The 22444-nt window shown below is 47.4% G+C and overlaps 1 protein-coding gene across 4 annotated transcripts in view; it reads right to left on the bottom strand.

Annotated features, from left to right (window-relative positions):
• LOC144948485 (pre-B-cell leukemia transcription factor 1-like) overlaps window positions 1-21104 on the bottom strand; it is a 35689-nt gene extending 14585 nt beyond the window's left edge. For 2 of the 4 annotated variants that reach the window (XM_078877988.1, XM_078877989.1), the window contains exons 1-3: window positions 20658-21104; window positions 13286-13530; window positions 7736-7809 (exon numbers count right to left, since the gene is read on the bottom strand). In XM_078877988.1, coding sequence (XP_078734114.1) covers window positions 7736-7809; window positions 13286-13530; window positions 20658-20684 — 346 coding nt within the window. In that variant the 5' untranslated portion in view covers window positions 20685-21104. Of the gene's footprint in view, window positions 1-7735; window positions 7810-13285; window positions 13921-20608; window positions 20627-20657 lie in introns of those variants that run through there. The other 2 variants (XM_078877991.1, XM_078877990.1) reach the window with 2 other exon arrangements.
• Window positions 21105-22444: the final 1340 nt, after the last annotated feature.

The raw sequence follows: 22444 nt of genomic DNA, 5'->3' as shown, positions 1-22444 counted from the left end.
GTATCAATGACCGCTCTATTTCGCTGCCCCTTGTCTGGCGGTGTCGGTTTCACGGCCGCATTTGTGTTTCTGTCCCGCACTGTTACGCCTTCCTTTCAGAAACCAAACGCTCGTTTGGCCCGGCGAGCAGAGAGAGAGAGAGAGCGGCGGACACGTGCGTTTTTGTGAACGCCGTAGGGAACGTCACAGACCGGACAGGACAGGGTAAGCAACTTGCGAGTTGGGAATGCGATGAGAAAGAGCCAGGGGGGTCTGCAGCCTGCGGCTCAGGAAGCCGCGTGTGGCGGCTTTTTAAGGACTGCTACGTGACACGTCTTTTTATTAAGGACACCACCGTCTCTCGTATTCACTATGTGGATGGGCCATGGCTGGTGGTAATCGACGTCTACGTTATTGTGCGGGGGTCACTGAGCTGGACTGTGTGAGAAAACACGCTTCTGCATCTTTCTTTGAGTGCCGGTACATGCAGAGGATGCCAGGAATTTCACGGCAGGATGCGGCGAGCAACTCGGAAGACGGGGACGCAGGCGTTATTTGGAAGAGAAGCTTGGGATGGTGGCCGGCACACGTGTAAACTAAACTTAACAACTTTTTATTTTACCAGGTAAGGACCACTGCGCTATATAGAGCTATTTTTCAGAAGCGACCTGGCCACAAATTTGGAAATGTATAGCAGCCAAACACTCGAAACGCATAGAGATGTTGATTCTAAATGCGGGGGAAAAAACCGGAGGACCCGGAGAAAAATCCACGCGACCACCACGGGGAAAACACGCAAACTCCAAATATACAGGCATCAGGGTCGGGATCGAACCCACGACCTCCTGTATACCAGGCGAGGTAGTCAACATCTCCTAGGTGAACGAGACGAGCATTCGAGTGGCACCCCAGTGGTTGGCAACCAAGGGGAAGACCTCGAGACCAATTGGGATCGTACATGGGCATCATCGCCCACCCCCCCCCCAATGACAGACTAATGCCCCAAGTCACTCTTGGAAATGAAACTTATCCTGGTATCTCGAGGTCTCTCACCCTGGTCAGACAATATCCACTTGAACTTGGTGGTGGTGGTGACGATGAGACTATATTGGAGGCCGAGTGTTAGCTGGTGCGACAGCCAAGGAATCCCTGGCCAGAATCGGTGGCATCAATGACATGAGCCATGATGACCTCTTCTTCATTGAGCCACATCACGGACATGTGTCCCACCCATCACTACCCTCCTCCTCCCAACGACATCTCAACACCGCTTGCTTCCTGGCCAAGTTCAATTCGGAACTCCCAAGTTGCCTCCCCCCCTATTTCGTTCCGTGAAAATTCCTAACATCCTTCCCGCATCCAAAGGCCAGACGCGTTCTTTTCTTGACAGGGAGGCAAAACACTGCACTCTTTCGGCACCCTCCGACCGTAATGTTTTTGCTGTCAAGCTGCTAAGGGCATCATTAACTTCGGCACGCTGCCTTACCTCCGTTAACACCTCTGGCGGCGTCTGGACTACTGTACTTCGATATGGCGACAACTGTTTTCAAGGAGCTGGATTCAGCAGCAGACTGCGAAGACGCAGATGAAGTGTATACCAAAGACAAAGGTCCCCCCACCCCCCTCCACCACTATAGCTTACATGGGCATTTGGGGCAAGTGCTGAGAGCGAGTACGTACTTAGGTCAGAACGGCGCACGAGCGGGTGGGTATGGGAAAAAACCACGTGCCGATGTTTACACACCGTAGCAGGCATTGAATAAGCCAAGAGTCATCATCGGCGAAGCCCAGGATCGGTTCAGATGTTCGCCATTGGACGTTGGTCGTGGGCAGGAATCGAACTCGGGATGCCGGGTTGGTAGTGCAGCGCGCTGACCACTGCGCCACCATCATCCTCAGCGGTCATGCTCTATCCACTGGCGGTTGAAGGCCCTACCCACACCGTCGCCATCCCTCGTGAGTCTTGCCATGCCATAATCCGTCTCACTGCTGCACATGTGCCGATCCCATCGCTCCACCTCCGTTAGGCTACCTCTCCACCCCAATCTGTGAACACATCTGCATTCAACTACAACCGCCGTTCGTCACCAAGTGACGGTGATGTCACGAGAGCGCCTGTGCCAGGCTAGGTGCACTTTGAGGTCATGGGAAGTGTGGCCGGAGGCTGGCAGGAGTCACGGGACAGACCCACGTGTTACGGGTTAACCGAGATGACTGACAGACGCACCACCTGTGCTCCCAACTGTGACACATTGCAGTCTCAACCCCCCCCACCCCCGGCGTTCGGCTCTTCCTAACACGCAGACACACAAACACACGCACTCGTGTACGTACGTGCGCGCGCACATGTACATGGTTAGCCTCGGTCACTCTGCTAAGCGACCACCCGGCTTTGAAGCGGTACGACTGCCCTCCACCCCCTTAAATTTTGCAGAATCTGCACCACACGGGGCCACTCTGTGCCCACACCTCCCAAGGACACACACGGTGTTAAATTACACCCACTCCGTCGCAGCCAGAGTAGACGTCCCAACTCCCAATGCCAGTGCGTGCCAATCACGTGGACGGACAGAGCCGCAACTGAAGGCAGCTTGTCCACAGTACGCTTGAGGTACATCTACAAGTATTGGCGCATCTATCAATTCACTGCTGGATGATGGCCTTTCCAAGCCGCAACCACCACCAACCGACTACACCACCGCCGCCACCACCTCTTCACACAATCCTGCAAAGTAATAATCCACCCAGCACCTACACACGAACCGATTTCATCGCCCCATCTATTAAAAATATTTTTAAAAAAATTCACTACAAATCCCAGTGAGCTATTTAGCTCTTTTTCAGAAGCGGCTTGGACGCGAATGATAGCCCAATGAAGTGGCTTACCATCACGTGGAAATGTCTCGCAGACAAATCCTCTAAAGGCATGCTTCTAAATGTGGAGGTAAAAACCGGAGGACCCGGAGAAAAATCCACACGACCACGCGGAGAGAGACACCGCAAAGTCCAAATATACAGGGATCGAACCCACAACCTCCTGTATACCAGGCGAGGTAGTTAACATCTCGTGCACAGTGGTGGGAGTCAGCCCGTCCTCTCGGGACACGTTCCATTCCTTGGCTGCCACTCCGCAATTATTCTCAACAATCGGTCACTGACTGGCCCTTCTTTCCACGGTGCGTCCTACCCAGAAAGCCCACGTGGCTCTTTAGAAACAAATTTGAACGACATAAAATTGACCCTGCGACACGAATCTCCCCCCAAATAAACCATGTGCTCTTCTTTGCGTCCCTCAACGTCGCTCCAAGCGTGCGGCTCTCCGCTGCTTCCCGGCATGGACTTTTCGCCCTAACCGTGTGGCTTTCAAAACCAAATGATAAAAAAAATCGGCGATTGTTATTCAAAAGCTTCCCCCCCCCCCAGCCCCCAAAAGAGACACACACGCACACAGACGCTCCGGCGGCCAAATAGAACCCAACACAAGGACGATTATTTAAGACTCTGCAGTTGGCGAGCAGCATTTTTTGGAGACATAGCATTGGAGGGGGCGGGCAGGCGGGCTGGGGGGGGGTGGTAGCGGGGTGGCAGGCCCGGCGTTACAGGCCAAGAACAGAGGCAACAACAAGCGCACGCAGGCAGGCCACCCGCAGTGAGCGAGGTTAGGCCGAGAGAGAGCAAAAGACGACGCACCACGATGGATAGCCCCGTGGGCCGGAGAGACGGGACGCGTCTCAAAACGAACGCGGCGGTCAGCAATACCCGCGCGCATCAAATCAAATCAAGCCTACATTTTGGCGTCCGCACAATTCTTATAAGAAGTTGGAGGCCTGCAATTTTTTTTTTGCTCATGCCACTGCTGACTGATGGGCCTCCGCTGGAGGATGCACATGAGAGGCCCTCAGGAGGAGGGTGTTTTTGGCCGAGTCTTCCAAGCTAGCCATTTGAGTCTTGGGCAGATGTGAAAGTACCCACACTTTCTCCCACCGCATGTTACCCTGCTGTTCGATGACACTACAGTGCACTCATTTTTTTACACCACTGGGTGGACAGATGCGGAGGAACGATTTCAGAAAACTTGCTCCATTGTTTCAACTTCCGCCGACCGGGAGAAGGAATCGAACCGGCGACCTCCGGACAATCACAGCACAAGCGGGCATCCCAGCCACTCGGATAACGGCACGGCTGCATCGCGTTGGCGCTGTTTCACAGACGAGTCTAGTCTGCGGTAGTTCCACAGAAGGGGCCCCCCCCCCCGATGTTGCGATACGGCTCATACCTAATTAGGTCAACCTTGCGGGTAACTTCCAACTTTGGCAAATTCGCAACCGTGATGCCGGCCACACGCACACGCAGCAAAACTATTCAACTATTTTCATTTCACCAGGTAAGGCCGCAAGCGAGCCATGTATCTGTGTTTCAGAAGCGACCTGGCCACAAGTGATAGCTCGGAGAAGCGGCTTATCATCATCATCGCGTGGATATTTCTAGCAGCCAGATTACTCGTGAACGTGTGACGTCGATTCTAAACGTGGAGGAGAAAAAACGGAGGACGCGGAGAAAAATTCCACGCGACCATCGTGGGGAGAGAGAGAGAGAACACGGAAAACTCCAAACGCACTACCGCTCAGTGCTGCCAGCGCACTGCGGGTTCAGAGGGGGAACACAAAGGGGGGGGGGGGGAGAGGAAATGGGGGGGGGAAACACAGGCACCACCCCTCGGTCTCGGCCTGGCCTGACGCCTAATCACACCGTCACGGTGCCTTCGGTGAAGGCTGCATGCAAAAAACCGTGGCCATTTGTCACGAGAGCTTTGTTCGAACACAAGGGGGGGGGGGAAGAGAGAGGAGAGAGAGAAAGGATTCCTCCCTTTCGCCTGTATCCCCTCCTCCACCACCACCAAGGTCTGGGCGGCGGTGGTGGTGGTGGTAACCGGGGGCCAGTTTTGGCACAAGATCGTAAGTTTCGACTGCAGCAGTAGCAGCCGTTTGTTTATTTTTGACATTTTTTCGTCTTTTTTTTTAATCTTTCCTACCCCGACCACCAGTTTTAGAGAAAACGTGCCATCGGTGTTGTTGTCATGCGACGTTTGGATCTCCCGTGGAGCAGTGCAACCCCCACTGTACGAGAGAGTGCATCCCGCAGACGTGGATGTCAAAGAGCTACCTCTGAGATTCCCTTCAAAGTGACGTCCGTTCAGCATTGGGGGGAGGGGGATGGGCGGCACTTTCCCACCTGCTGTGCCACCGACAGCAAAGTCCGTCGCGTGACATTCAAACCGGGCTTTTTAGCTTTTGTTTAATTTTCATAACTATAATTTCGCCGCAATAACGGCACGACCAAATCAACGTGGCTTTTTTGTGTGTGCACTCATCGGTGACCAGGCAGCTGAGAACACATTTTAATCACAGGCGGCCGACTTAATACCAAAAACTATTTTAAACTCAACTATTTTATATTTTACCAGGCAAAGCCCACTGAGAACTATGTAGCTCTTTTTTCTGAAGCGACCTGGCCACAAATGATAGCTCAACAAAGTGGCCAATCATCACGTGGGAAATTGACAGCAGCCAAATACTCTCAAAGCACATCGATTGTAAACGTGGAGGGAAACACTGGAGGACCCGGAGAAAAACCACACGGAATCACTGGGAGCAAGACAGGCAAACTCCAAATATACACACGTCAGCAGGGTCGGGGGCTCGAACCCACGACCTCATGTACAGCAGGCGAGGGATTTGACATCTCGCCAAGATCCCGGTGGAAGCAGCGGCCCAAGAGCTCTGACCTCTGTGCCACGGGGTCACCTCCGTTGTGTGGATGTCAAATATCCCATGACACGGCACACAAGAGGCGGCTAAGTGTGTGCGCGTGTCGCGCGGCGCTAATGACCGCGGTAAATGGACCGCAAATGACGTTCCTTATGTAACTTTTGTCACAAACGCCTGCCTTGCAATGGAGATAATGAATCTCAATGGGCTATCATTTGGTTAAGTACTGTAAAGTATGATGAGTTGTCAGAATGTGAATGGGCGATGATGACTGTTGTAAAGACAGCGATAATGACAACCATCCATTACCGTCATCACGTCCAGCGTTATTACCATCATTACCATCGGCGCTACCTCTCCTCGCCACAACCGCTATCACCAGCACCACCACCACACTCAGAATAAATCGCGAAAGCAATCTGGACAAAGACCGATAACCTCACTGTTATCGTCATCCCCGCCACCATCACCATTACGATGACCACCATCGTTACCGCAACCACGGACATCGTCACTATCAGAAGCCATCGCAACGCTCATCAATAAAATTCCCGAAACAACTAAATGCTGTGCTCTGTTGTAATTACCATCACCACCATCATAAACCATCACCACTACCATCCACATTACCACCACCACCGTCGCCATCATCAATATATTCACAGTACAATCACAACCACTGCCACAATCAAAAACCAACATCTATCACGATTACCACTCGCCATCACCAATATTACCACTACCATCGCCCTTCACCCACTTCCGTCAACATCGCCAACATCACTGTACCCCCCCCCCCATCCCCTCCCCTGCCCCAGGGCACACCACCACACAGGCCAAGATGGCACTTGAGGTTCTCAACTTCCCAGCACGCACAGGCAAATAAGCAAACACGATTGGCTGCCGGGTGGCCATGTGAGCGGCCAGGGCCAATCGCACGGCGGGGTCACGCCGGTCCACGGTGGGAAACCTAAAGCGTTTCAGGGTGTGTGTAATGAGCAGCGTGTGTGTGTGTGTGTATGCCAAGCTGGCCCTAATAGGCGCTCGCTAACAGCACCCCCCCCCCCCGCACCAACAATCCGTTCAAGGCTATACAAGGCATCTTTGTACGAGTGTTTGTATCAGTGTGTGTACGCATTGAGCATTGGTTATCGTGAACGCATGGGTCCATGCGTGAATGTTTGTAGGAAGCATATGCGGGCTACGTAGATGTAGGTGTGTTAATGAGCGCGCATAATGCAAATATGTTTCAATATGCATCATTGTCCTCTCTGTAAGTACATATTGTGTTTGTGTTTGTGGCCGAGTGGTTGGCCTAGCGATTAGCACACCGCGCAACAAAAAACCGGCGACCTGATACCGGATTCCGTAGCCACAGGTTAAACATCGGTCGTGGACCACCTGAACCAGTTCTCTGCCCCAACGTCGACTCAGCCTTAAATGAGTCCCTGGTGTGGTGTGTAAACATCGCCACTGGGAAGACAAAGGCGGCCGGGCCAGGCAATGGCGATGGCCACATATGCGCCAAGCCAGCCTTCGTAGGTGCTTGCTAACCGCACTTTTCCCAACGTTTCGTGAAGGCTACACAACAGAGAATCTTTGGTCTTTGTGCGAGGCAAACGTCGGGTATATGGGCGAGTGTGCACATTTCAACATCGCTGGCTAATTCTCCGGCCTCGCCGATTGCTGTGAAGAAGATCCATTGCCCAAAACGTCACCTATGACATTTTTTTTGTTCAAGGCCACAGTGTTGACGAACGTGTTGCGTCATTTAACGTACACTGTATTTAGAATTTTCACTACCTACGTTTTATCACGCACGTACAACAAAGCTGAAATCAACCAAGCTCGCTGCACGTACTGGGAATGTTCGACGCAACATAATGGGCTCGTGTACGTGTGAGCGTGTGCGAGTGTGTGAGCGTATGCGAGTGTGCACGCGGTGTGTGTGTGTGTGGTTAATGTGTAGCAGATGCACAAGGCCTCACCAGTCTTCTCCTTAATCTCGCACAACACGTTGAAAAGGGCGGGCTTCATTCTGTGACAGTTCAGAGCATGTTTCCTGCGCATAAGGCACACACAACACACGAAACACAAATGTAAAACACACAAAAGGACAAATAACTTCCCCAACCCCCCGCCCTACAGCCTTTAACAGGCCGTTGAGCCAAAGTGCTGTTAGCGAGCACCTATGTCTGTTGAACTTCTTTCGCACCGTACGTAGCCAACCGCGCCAATCGGCGGTGCTATGAAGAGCAGCGAGTCACGCGATGGGTGTCGGTGACCAAGATCACGCCCGGACGCCTTTGTCTCTCCAGTGGCGATGTTTATTACACACCGCACCAGGCACTCATTTCAGGCCGGGTCAACCAAAGGCGAGGCCCAGGACCGGTTCAAATATTCGCCACTGTTGTTGGTCGTGAGCGGGAACCGAAGTGGGGTCGCGTTGTGTTCGTAGCGCGGTGCGGTAACCACTGCGCCACCACTCCCCACGGAGTACGTGCGTGCGCGCACATAGTACGCGCACGCACACACAGTATGACAGGGGCCAGTGTCATGTGCTGATGAAAACACGACTACGCAATGGCCTGGTGATTTGCCGCATTGTTGGCGATGATGTGAGACATTAGTCGGTGCTTTTCACCAAGTAATTATTTTTTTGTGTTATTTCTGTTTTTCCGATAATGTATTTTCAAATTTTAACATCCAATTTCAGATTTGAAAATTGTATTTTAGTTTCGCAATTCAATTAATCGCGTTTAAACGACGCTATTCGCCCATTAAGTGTTAGCGTAATATATTCATCCGTTCATTTTAATTTTGACAAAATTATTTTTTTAACGGTTAAATAATTTCCATCAAAATTATTTGCATCAGTCAAATCTTTTTTTGATGTAGCCATTTCAAAAATTAATTTAGCAAAAGTGGCACACACCGCGTATATCTGCGTCTGCGATGGCACTTTGGGCAGGAAAGCCAAGGAAGTGACAATTTCCATGATGTCACTTCCTGTGACAAATTTTCCGATCACAACACACAACTAGACACAAAGGTAACATTGTATTTTGCACACACACACACAGACTAATAACCCTTGTGTACAGCAGTATAAACTTGTAGCGAGTTGCTATTAGCGGGCATTTCTCAACACCGGCACAGCACACAAATTCACAAATTGGTGGCGTGACCACCACCACCACAACCGGCAAATTCTTTCCTCCACAAGTTCTGATGTTTACACAAAGCATCAGGTACGCAATTATGGCTCGGTTAACTTTGGAGGGAGGTCCAGCACAAGTTCTGGTATCGCTCGCCACTGATGCTACCGTGACGACTTGGAATCGAACTCAAGCTATTCAAAGTTTATAGCGGTGCATTACACAAACTACAGAAACTCGGCTCTTGCTATATTGTGCAGAAATGTTATAACACGCAGAGACAACCAACACACGCACGCTAAACAAACAGCATATAGTAGAGCACAGGCAAAAAAAATACACACGTACACAAAGCAAAGCACAGGCATATAAAACACACAAAGAACACATTACAGCATACAGTCCAGGACAGGCAAAACAACACGCATACACTCCAGGAACATAAGATAGCGCACAATATACATAACCGTTTAACACAAATGTCGACAACACACATGCGATCGAGATGCCAAAAATCACAGGCCAGTAATTAAGTAACCGTACAAGTCAAAGTCGACGGGCAGCAGTAACTCAGCAGATGCAGCATCACGCACAAACACACTGGCACAACAAACACACCAGAGGCACACACACACACAGAAGCAGAATAATCAAGTCGAGATTCCAGAAAGACACGCACACAAGACTCACAATGCACGGAAGATACACATGGCAGGGAGACACACAAAGAAGCACATCATACACAAATACACAAAAATATTTGACAAAAAAAGGCGAAGGTTAATAGATGATATTTGCATAGCATGCATACGAGGATAAGTAACGTGTGAATTAAGACACAAGCTACATATTGCGAGTACGACACAGGAACGAGATACATCTACAAGAGGCATGTGATGCACACAGCAGGCATAGGGAGACAGACAAGACACACACAGGTCACACACGCAGATGCACAAAAGACACGAGATGGACAAAATTCACACAGATAAGTGGCAATGACAGGGCACACACACACAGTGAAGGAACTGGACTCACGGGATACACACTTAGACAAGGCGGACAGGCAAGTTGCATACAAAAGACACAAAACCATACGAAAGACAGACACACAACCATAAATGTGGCACACGTAGCTACGCAAGTGGCGTGTTAAATGAGAAACAATACACAAAGACAAGGCAACATACACAGACAGGATACATAAGAAACACAAAGGAAAAGAGACATGAAACGTACTGAAGCCACATGAGTAATATTAACGCATCAGAATTGAGACATTCAATGGCGACACAGAAACTAAACAAACGTGAGACACCGATGGGCGATAAGCCACACTCGGTAGACACTGAGAAAATGGCACGGCATGCACGAGACACACACAGGCAAAGACACGCACACAATCTACACACACACACAAAGACACACACAATCTACACACACACAGGCAGACACGCACACAATCTACACACACACAGGCAAAGACACGCACACAATCTACACACACACAGGCAAAGACACGCACACACGCTACACACACACAGGCAATTAGACGCAGACTCACACATACGGCAGGGAAGACAGAGAGAGAGACAGGCCTCCTGGGACAAGGCACACGGAGAGACAGACAGGGAATACACAGACAGGACGCGGACAATCGGCACAGTGGCCACACACAAGACACACAACAGACGCACAAGACAAATGAACGTACACATACACTCAAAATACAGACGACACACACACAAGAACACACAACGCAACAACAACACTCGACCAGTAGTACACCCAATGAATACACACAGACACACACACAGAGACACAGGCGGACACTGGCATAGAGGATAGACGGCACCACGGGACAGAATAAATAAGCAACGTGGGCACAATTCACACGCGAGCAACGGGTTACACACACACAGACACACAGACGGGGAGACACAATATGAGATCCTCAGACCGTACACACACACAGGGTTCGCAAGACGGTGAAGAGACAACACAAACCACACAATGGGTTACACAGAGACACAAATCTCCCCCCCACCCCTTCCCCTTTCAACACACACGTGGACAGAATAGAGACAGGCGGATGAAACACAAACCACACACACACACACAATGGGTTACACAGAGACATAAATATCCCAGCACAGAGACATACGGATGAGACAAACCACACATACAAGCACACACAATAGACGGACAACACACAAGCACACACGCCAACATAAACTACAGACACAGGCCTTCCGAGACGCAAAATAATACCCACGAAAGGTACACGATGGGCACAGACTTCAAGACAAAGATCCCCAGTGTAGCCTGTAACAGACTGCTGGGGCAAGTGCTGTTAGCGAGCAACTACGAAGGGGGGTGGATGGCCAGCAACCACGCCCGACCGCCTTTGTCTCCCCAGTGGCGATGTTTACCACACACACACCGCACCACGGAATCGAACTCGGGTCGCCGGGTTCGTAGCGCAGCGCGCTAACCGCTGCACCACCGCTCCCCGCAAAGTTTGCACGTGTACAAGACACACAACACAATGGATAGACAAAGCCAGAGAGATAGAACCTCTCAACACACAAGACACACACATACACAGATACTAGTAACGCGTACACGCAGATGCACATTGAACAACACCATGCACGCGTTACAACAAAGACAGAGACCCCCCCCCCACACATCCAGTGTTGCCTTTCACAGACTGCTGGGGGACAAGCGTTGTTGTTACATTGCACGGACACGTGGACATGAGACACACACCAAGATCGATAGACACAGCACACGCAAATGACAGCACACGCACACACACAACAAATTCACACGCACACACACACACCGGTCAGATATAAAAACACACGGTACACAAGGCTGGCATTTACACAAAGGCACACAGACAAGACCTTCGATACAGGCAATACACACACACACAACAGGTCTCCACAGACACACTGGCAGAGAGACACAAAAGCACAGAGACGCACAGGACATCCATTCAGAAAGACAAACAGAAACACACAAATACAGAGAGAGGACGACCTGCAATACAGACGAGACGCACACACAAGACACACACTCACACACTCACTCACACACACACAGACATGCACACGAGGTGCACACACACAGACATGCACACGAGGTACACACACAAAGACACGTACAAAATAAAGCACACTCCACAAAGACACAAGCCACACACACACTGACAGATACGATCACACACACAAGACACACATACACTGACAGACACAATCACACACACACAACACACACACCGACAGACACAATCACACACACACAAGACACAATCACACACACACACACAAGACACACACACAAGACTTGCAATATAGACAAGGCACACGCCACAAAGACACAAGCCACACACACACCCAACAGATTCACAAAGACACACTGAAAGACGCAACCACACACACAGACAACCACACACAGACATAAAGACACACAGACATAAATACACAATAGACACACACACAGGCATCACCACAACCACACTGACACACACACACAGACACAAAGACACACACACTGACACACATACATAAAGACACACACAGACAAAGACACACAATACACACACACAGACACAAATACACACACACACTGACACACAATAGACACACACAGACAAAGGCACACACATACACAATATACACACAGACACACAGACACACACAAACACACACAATAGACACACACAGGCATAAAGACACACACAATACACACACATTAGACACACACAATAGACACACACAATAGACACACACAATAGACACACAGCTACACACAGACATAAAGACACACACAGCCACACACAGACAACCACACACACAGACACACAATAGACACACACAGACACACACACAGCCACACACAGACACAACCACACACACAGACACACAATAGACACACACACAGACGCACACAATACACACACACTACACACAGACACACACAGACACAAAGACACACACACAGACACTACACACACACACTACACACAAAGACACTACACACACTAGGCACACAGACACAATAGACACACACACACAATATACACACACTAGGCACACAGACACACACAACACACAAAGACACTACACACACACTAGGCACACAGACACACACAACACACAAAGACACTACACACACAATAGACACACACACTACACACACACTAGGCACACAGACACAGGCATCAACATCGCTCCCCTCACTAAAATGGCGGCGACGGTAGCGGCGCCTTCGCGCCCGAACCCCCGAGAGCGAACCGGTCACCCACCCCCACCTCTAACTTCACCACAACAACAACAACCACCACAACCAAACAACAACAACAGCAGCCACCTCTCCTGCGCCTCGTCCAGGCTCTGGTCCGTGATGCCCACAAGTTGTTGAAGGATGTCTGCCAACTCTCGCTTCGAGGCCGCAGCCGCCGCGGCCGCCGCCTCTCCACCGTCGGGCTGGAGATGCGGGCCCGCCATCCCTCCTCCTCCGTGTCCACCTCCTCCACCTCCTCCTCCACCGGCTCCAGGGTGAGGAGGAGGAGGGTGCAGACCGAGCGCTGCCGACAGCGGCATGAGCAGGCGGGCCTGGTCCTCCATCATGAAGGACGCCACGGTTGGTGTTGCCGGGGGTGGCGGAGGGGAGGAGGAGGTGGAGACACGGGGGGTGGCGTTAGGAGGTTGTGGTGGTTGTTGTTGTTGTGGTTGTTGTTGGGTGGTGTAGGCTGTTGGTGGTGCTGGTGGTTGTTGTTGTTGTGGTTGGGTGGTGGTGGAGGCTGCTGCTTGCTGCTGCTGGTGGTGGTAGCAGAGGAGGAATGTGGAGTGTTGTGTGGTGGTGGTGGGGGAGGAGGTGGAGTTTGTGGTGGGTGGAGTTTAGGTGATGGTGGTGGTGGGGCGGAGTGTGGCGAGAGGTGGTGGTGGAGGTGGTGGTGATGGAAAACGAGGAATGTGTTGAGGGAGGTGGAGTGAGTGGTGGTGGTGATGATGATGGTGATAGTGAAGTTGGTGATGATGGTGGTGGTGATAGTGAAGTTGGTGTTATAGGAGGAATGTGTGAAGAGAGGTGGAGTGAGTGGTGGTGGTGGTGATGATGATGGTGGTGGTGATGATGATGATGGTGGTGGTGATGGTGGTGATGATGGTGATAGTGAAGTTGGTGATGATGGTGGTGGTGATAGTGAAGTTGGTGTTAAAGGAGGAATGTGTGAAGAGAGGTGGAGTGAGTGGTGGTGGTGATGATGATGGTGGTGATGATGATGGTGATGATGATGGTGGTGATGATGATGATGGTGGTGATGGTGGTGATGGTGGTGATAGTGAAGTTGGTGATGATGGTGGTGGTGATAGTGAAGTTGGTGTTAAAGGAGGAATGTGTGAAGAGAGGTGGAGTGAGTGGTGGTGGTGGTGATGATGGTGGTGGTGATGATGATGATGGTGGTGGTGATGGTGGTGATGATGGTGATAGTGAAGTTGGTGATGATGGTGGTGGTGATAGTGAAGTTGGTGTTAAAGGAGGAATGTGTGAAGAGAGGTTGAGTGAGTGGTGGTGGAGGTGATGATGGTGATGATGGTGGTGATGATGGTGGTGATAGTAAAAGTGTTGGTAAAGGAGGAATGTGTGAAGAGAGGTGGAGTGAGTGGTGGTGGTGATGTTGGTGATGGTGGTGGTGGTGATAGTGAAGGTGATGACAAAGCAGCAATGTGTGGAGTGTTGTGCAGACAGATGATGGTTGTGGTGGGTGGAATTAAGATGAAGTGGTATTCTTAGGTTTTTTCGGTAAAGTCACGTAGGTAAAACATTAAAATTAATGAAAATAAAATAAAACAAAAATCACGACGTTTCGGAGGCAACACAAGTCTCCGAAAAAACCTAAGAATATGATTCCTTGCAGTCACGAAAGCTTCAAATCTACAAGATGAAGTGGCTTTATGGGTCGACGGGCTGAAAGTGTGGGGGGGGGGGGTGGGTTAGCGTGGTGATGGCTGATGAGTTGATGGACAGGATGATGTGGATAGTGGGGTGGTAATGGGTGCTCGTTAGCTCTGATGGGAGGGATAAATGGAGGTTGTGGTGGTGGTGGTGATGATGGTTGTGGAAGCAGCGGAGGGAAAAGAAGTGTGTACGGCATGCCTTTGAGTGATGTGTGCTTGTAGGTGATTGCATCGGAGCTGATGTGATGGGTTCAATAGCAGTGTGCTGTGTGACGTGTCTGTTTAATTCATGTACGTCGTGTGATGCGTCCAATTCGAGGTGTATTTGCTATTCTGTATGCTATGTAGTCTGTATGTATGCTATGTATTCTGTATGCTATGTATTCTGTATGTATGCTATGTATTCTGTATGCTATGTATTCTGTATGATATGTATTCTGTATGCTATGTAGTCTGTATGCTATGTATTCTGTATGCTATGTATTCTGTATGCTATGTATTCTGTATGCTATGTATTCTGTATGCTATGTATTCTGTATGCTATGTAGTCTGTATGCTATGTATTCTGTATGCTATGTATTCTGTATGCTATGTATTCTGTATGCTATGTATTCTGTATGCTATGTATTCTGTATGCTATGTATTCTGTATGCTATGTATTCTGTATGCTATGTAGTCTGTATGCTATGTATTCTGTATGCTATGTATTCTGTATGCTATGTAGTCTGTATGCTATGTATTCTGTATGCTATGTAGTCTGTATGCTATGTATTCTGTATGCTATGTATTCTGTATGCTATGTATTCTGTATGCTATGTATTCTGTATGCTATGTATTCTGTATGCTATGTATTCTGTATGCTATGTATTCTGTATGCTATGTAGTCTGTATGCTATGTAGTCTGTATGCTATGTATTCTGTATGCTATGTATTCTGTATGCTATGTATTCTGTATGCTATGTATTCTGTATGCTATGTATTCTGTATGCTATGTATTCTGTATGCTATGTATTCTGTATGCTATGTATTCTGCATGCTATGTATTCTGCATGCTATGTATTCTGCATGCTATGTAGTCTGTATGCTATGTATTCTGCATGCTATGTATTCTGTATGCTATGTAGTCTGCATGCTATGTAGTCTGTATGCTATGTATTCTGTATGCTATGTATTCTGTATGCTATGTATTCTGCATGCTATGTATTCTGCATGCTATGTATTCTGCATGCTATGTATTCTGTATGCTATGTATTCTGCATGCTATGTATTCTGTATGCTATGTATTCTGCATGCTATGTATTCTGCATGCTATGTAGTCTGTATGCTATGTATTCTGTATGCTATGTATTCTGTATGCTATGTATTCTGCATGCTATGTATTCTGTATGCTATGTATTCTGCATGCTATGTATTCTGCATGCTATGTATTCTGTATGCTATGTATTCTGCATGCTATGTATTCTGTATGCTATGTATTCTGCATGCTATGTATTCTGTATGCTATGTATTCTGTATGCTATGTATTCTGTATGCTATGTATTCTGCATGCTATGTATTCTGTATGCTATGTATTCTGCATGCTATGTATTCTGCATGCTATGTATTCTGCATGCTATGTATTCTGCATGCTATGTAGTCTGTATGCTATGTATTCTGCATGCTATGTAGTCTGTATGCTATGTATTCTGTATGCTATGTATTCTGCATGCTATGTATTCTGCATGCTATGTATTCTGCATGCTATGTATTCTGTATGCTATGTAGTCTGCATGCTATGTAGTCTGTATGCTATGTATTCTGTATGCTATGTATTCTGTATGCTATGTATTCTGCATGCTATGTATTCTGTATGCTATGTAGTCTGTATGCTATGTATTCTGCATGCTATGTATTCTGTATGCTATGTATTCTGTATGCTATGTATTCTGCATGCTATGTATTCTGCATGCTATGTAGTCTGTATGCTATGTATTCTGCATGCTATGTATTCTGTATGCTATGTAGTCTGCATGCTATGTAGTCTGTATGCTATGTATTCTGTATGCTATGTATTCTGCATGCTATGTAGTCTGCATGCTATGTATTCTGCATGCTATGTAGTCTGTATGCTATGTATTCTGTATGCTATGTATTCTGCATGCTATGTATTCTGCATGCTATGTATTCTGCATGCTATGTAGTCTGTATGCTATGTATTCTGCATGCTATGTATTCTGTATGCTATGTAGTCTGCATGCTATGTATTCTGTATGCTATGTATTCTGTATGCTATGTATTCTGCATGCTATGTAGTCTGCATGCTATGTATTCTGCATGCTATGTAGTCTGTATGCTATGTATTCTGTATGCTATGTATTCTGCATGCTATGTATTCTGCATGCTATGTATTCTGCATGCTATGTAGTCTGTATGCTATGTATTCTGCATGCTATGTATTCTGTATGCTATGTATTCTGCATGCTATGTATTCTGCATGCTATGTATTCTGCATGCTATGTATTCTGCATGCTATGTAGTCTGTATGCTATGTATTCTGCATGCTATGTATTCTGCATGCTATGTATTCTGCATGCTATGTATTCTGTATGCTATGTATTCTGCATGCTATGTATTCTGCATGCTATGTATTCTGTATGCTATGTATTCTGCATGCTATGTATTCTGCATGCTATGTATTCTGCATGCTATGTATTCTGTATGCTATGTATTCTGCATGCTATGTATCCTGTATGCTATGTATTCTGTATGCTATGTAGTCTGCATGCTATGTATTCTGCATGCTATGTAGTCTGTATGCTATGTATTCTGCATGCTATGTATTCTGTATGCTATGTATTCTGCATGCTATGTAGTCTGTATGCTATGTATTCTGCATGCTATGTAGTCTGTATGCTATGTATTCTGCATGCTATGTATTCTGCATGCTATGTATCCTGTATGCTATGTATTCTGTATGCTATGTATTCTGTATGCTATGTATTCTGCATGCTATGTAGTCTGCATGCTATGTAGTCTGTATGCTATGTATTCTGTATGCTATGTATTCTGTATGCTATGTATCCTGTATGCTATGTATTCTGTATGCTATGTAGTCTGTATGCTATGTAGTCTGTATGCTATGTATTCTGCATGCTATGTAGTCTGTATGCTATGTATTCTGTATGCTATGTATTCTGTATGCTATGTATTCTGCATGCTATGTATTCTGTATGCTATGTATTCTGCATGCTATGTATTCTGTATGCTATGTAGTCTGTATGCTATGTATTCTGTATGCTATGTATTCTGCATGCTATGTATTCTGCATGCTATGTAGTCTGTATGCTATGTATTCTGTATGCTATGTATTCTGCATGCTATGTATTCTGTATGCTATGTATTCTGCATGCTATGTAGTCTGTATGCTATGTATTCTGTATGCTATGTATTCTGCATGCTATGTATTCTGCATGCTATGTATTCTGCATGCTATGTATCCTGTATGCTATGTATCCTGTATGCTATGTATTCTGTATGCTATGTATTCTGTATGCTATGTATCCTGTATGCTATGTATTCTGCATGCTATGTATTCTGTATGCTATGTATTCTGTATGCTATGTATTCTGTATGCTATGTATTCTGTATGCTATGTATTCTGTATGCTATGTATTCTGTATGCTATGTATTCTGTATGCTATGTATCCTGTATGCTATGTATTCTGTATGCTATGTATTCTGTATGCTATGTATCCTGTATGCTATGTATTCTGCATGCTATGTATTCTGTATGCTATGTATTCTGCATGCTATGTATTCTGTATGCTATGTATTCTGTATGCTATGTATTCTGTATGCTATGTATTCTGCATGCTATGTATTCTGCATGCTATGTATTCTGCATGCTATGTATTCTGCATGCTATGTAGTCTGTATGCTATGTAGTCTGCATGCTATGTATTCTGCATGCTATGTATTCTGTATGCTATGTATTCTGTATGCTATGTAGTCTGTATGCTATGTATTCTGCATGCTATGTATTCTGCATGCTATGTATTCTGTATGCTATGTATTCTGTATGCTATGTAGTCTGTATGCTATGTATTCTGTATGCTATGTATTCTGTATGCTATGTATTCTGTATGCTATGTATTCTGCATGCTATGTATTCTGTATGCTATGTATTCTGTATGCTATGTAGTCTGTATGCTATGTATTCTGTATGCTATGTATTCTGTATGCTATGTAGTCTGTATGCTATGTAGTCTGTATGCTATGTATTCTGTATGCTATGTATTCTGCATGCTATGTATTCTGTATGCTATGTATTCTGTATGCTATGTAGTCTGTATGCTATGTATTCTGTATGCTATGTATTCTGCATGCTATGTATTCTGTATGCTATGTAGTCTGTATGCTATGTAGTCTGTATGCTATGTATTCTGTATGCTATGTATTCTGCATGCTATGTAGTCTGTATGCTATGTATTCTGTATGCTATGTAGTCTGTATGCTATGTATTCTGTATGCTATGTAGTCTGTATGCTATGTAGTCTGTATGCTATGTATTCTGTATGCTATGTATTCTGCATGCTATGTATTCTGTATGCTATGTATTCTGCATGCTATGTATTCTGTATGCTATGTAGTCTGTATGCTATGTATTCTGTATGCTATGTATTCTGCATGCTATGTATTCTGCATGCTATGTATTCTGCATGCTATGTATTCTGCATGCTATGTATTCTGCATGCTATGTATTCTGCATGCTATGTATTCTGCATGCACCCCCTGAGTGATGTAATCGGTGTTGCTGTGTATTCCATACTCTACACTTTATATGCTGCATATCGGCAATGCACGTTATATGTACTATATGATGTGCTAGGTAGACATCGTTATACTGTGAGAATGCTTTATCTCTCGTGTGTATGCTGTATGGTTTGCATTCTGTACGCAATATATGCTGTAGGTGATGTATGCACACTAAAAGTTGTGTATTGTACGTGTGCTATATGTTCTATGTAGGTTTGTATATCCTGTATGGTGTGTGTGTGTATACTGCATGTATTGTGTGTACTGCACGTATTGTGTGTGTGTACTGCATGTATTCTGTGTGTGTACTGCACGTATTGTGTGTACTGCATGTATTGTGTGTGTGTACTGCACGTATTGTGTGTGTACTGCACGTATTGTGTGTGTACTACACGTATTGTGTGTGTGTGCCCTGTATGTGCTTTTGTGTGTGCACTGTGTGGTGTGTTCTCTATGTATTGTGTGTGCCCTGTATGTGCTGTTGTGTGCACTGTGTATTGTGTGTGTGTGTACTGCACGTACTGTGTGTGTGTACTGCACGTATTGTGTGTGTACTGTGTGTGTGTACTGTGTGTGTACTGTGTGTGTGTACTGTGTGTGTGTGCCCTGTATGTGTACTGTGTGTGTGCCCTGTATGTGTGCCCTGTATGTGCCCTGTGTGTGTACTGTGTGTGTGTACTGTGTGTGTACTGAGTACTGTGTATGTGTACTGTGTGTGTGTAGTGTGTGTACTGTGTGTGTGTGTACTGTGTGTGTGCCCTGTGTGTGTGCCCTGCGTGTGTACTGTGTGTGTAGTGTGTGTACTGTGTGTGTGTAGTGTGTGCCCTGTATGTGTACTGTGTGTGTACTGTGTGTGTGCCCTGTATGTGTACTGTGTGTGTGTACTGTGTGTACTCTGTGTGTGCCCTGTATGTGCCCTGTGTGTGTAGTGTGTGTGTACTGTGTGTGCTGTCGTGGTGACGTGTCCCACGCGTTCTTTAGAGACACACAACTGATGGGCGGCCACTCCAGGCCATGTTCTCTGCAACTCCAGCGACTTGGGGGGGCGGTGGTTGGGGGGGGCGGGCTCCTATTAAAAGTTGCTGCTGGGTCGACGCAGACAAGAGGCTCAGTTATTGGCTCGGTTGTTTCGTATCCACACGCAACAACACCAAGCCAGGAGCACAAACTAGCAACACTGCGGAATTCAAAACTAAAACCGACCCCCTACCTACCCCTTACCAACCCCCGCCACTCGTTAAAATTACACAACAAGAAAATAAAAGAGAAATAAAGAACGTACTAAATTTTTAACTGCCCGTCGAACAACGGGCAGGCTAGAAACGATAAAGATTAAACGACGACGACGATGATGATGATGGTGGTGGTGATGATGTTTCAATGATAGCCGAGTAAAGCCGACATCAAACCCGCGCCCTGTCCGCTCCTTCTCACCCCCCTCGTCTCGACCCCTCCCCCCCCGACTCCTCTAGCGACACGCCCACTCGCGCCGATCCCACCAATGGGAGCGCGTGCCTAGCACGAAGGGCGGGTTGCCACGCCCTCTTGCGGTTGATTGACGGCGGCGGCGGCCAATGAGACGCGAGGGTGTACGCCAGCCATTCACGCGTTCCCTTGTGCCACGCCCAACGAATGTGATTGACAGCGCGGAGAGCCAATCAGAAGGCGAAGTGGGTGTCGCCACGCCTTCTTGCGGTTGATTGACGGCGAGAGCAGCCAATGAGACGCGAGGGTGCACGCCCTCCGCTCACACATTCCCTTGTGCCACGCCCAACGACTGTGATTGACAGCGCGATGAGCCAATCGGAAGGCGATGCTTGGGCGGGGCTTTGCGAGAGCCACGCCTTTAGCGGTTGTTATCGGTGGTTGGGGGGAGGAGTCGAATGATGCTTGCCAGAGCAGAGGTTTCTCCTCCAGATGTAAACGTAGTGCATAAATAATCTGAAGGTTTTTGGCCTGTAACTATATTTTTCCTCTGATCTGGCAAAGGCTATTGCAAAGCTTTAAGTTTTTAAGGGACTGTTTTTTTAACGTCCAGTTTTTTTATTTTATTGGAACACCCCAGTGCCATTCGTTTGTAAGGCCCATGGTCTTGCCGATCAGACCCAGTAAAGTCAAAACCAGTCTAATGGACCGTATGCCCATACTATGAGTGATCAGTGACGTTGGATTAAGTGGCCGCAGCCTTGCCGATGAAACCCCAAGAAGTCGAACTCGCCCTTGAAGGTTCCTGTTCGTGAGCCTCGATGCCTTGCCGATGAGTGTCAATGGAAGTGAAACCAGTCCATGGATTGCCATGCACACGAGATCCGGGTTACCCCGTTGATCATTGGCTGAGGAGGCTTGCAGCCATATCTCCCCCAGGGGTCGGCAAAAACCTGCGGCTCCTGAGCCGCATGCGGTGGCTCTATGAGGAGCGGCAGTGCGGCTCTTGAAATTCGATTTTTTTTTATGTCTCTTGTTATTTTGATTGTCCAGTTTACCATGGAAGTCCGGTTTACCATGGAAGTCCAGTTCACCATGAAATTCCAGTTCACCATGAAAGTCCAATTTACCGTGGCAGTCTAGTTCACCATGAAATTCCAGTTCACCATGAAAGTCCAGTTTACCATGAACGTCCAATTCACCATGAAATTCCAGTTCACCATGAAAGTCCAATTTACCGTGGCAGTCTAGTTCACCATGAAATTCCAGTTCACCATGAAAGTCCAGTTTACCATGAACGTCCAATTCACCATGAAATTCCAGTTCACCATGAAAGTCCAATTTACCGTGG

Source organism: Lampetra fluviatilis, chromosome 49, assembly GCF_964198595.1.
Source record: "Lampetra fluviatilis chromosome 49, kcLamFluv1.1, whole genome shotgun sequence".
NCBI classification, from domain to species: domain Eukaryota; kingdom Metazoa; phylum Chordata; class Hyperoartia; order Petromyzontiformes; family Petromyzontidae; genus Lampetra; species Lampetra fluviatilis.
Note: the sequence above shows the minus strand (reverse complement) of the source record. Positions and strands in the feature narration are given on the sequence as shown.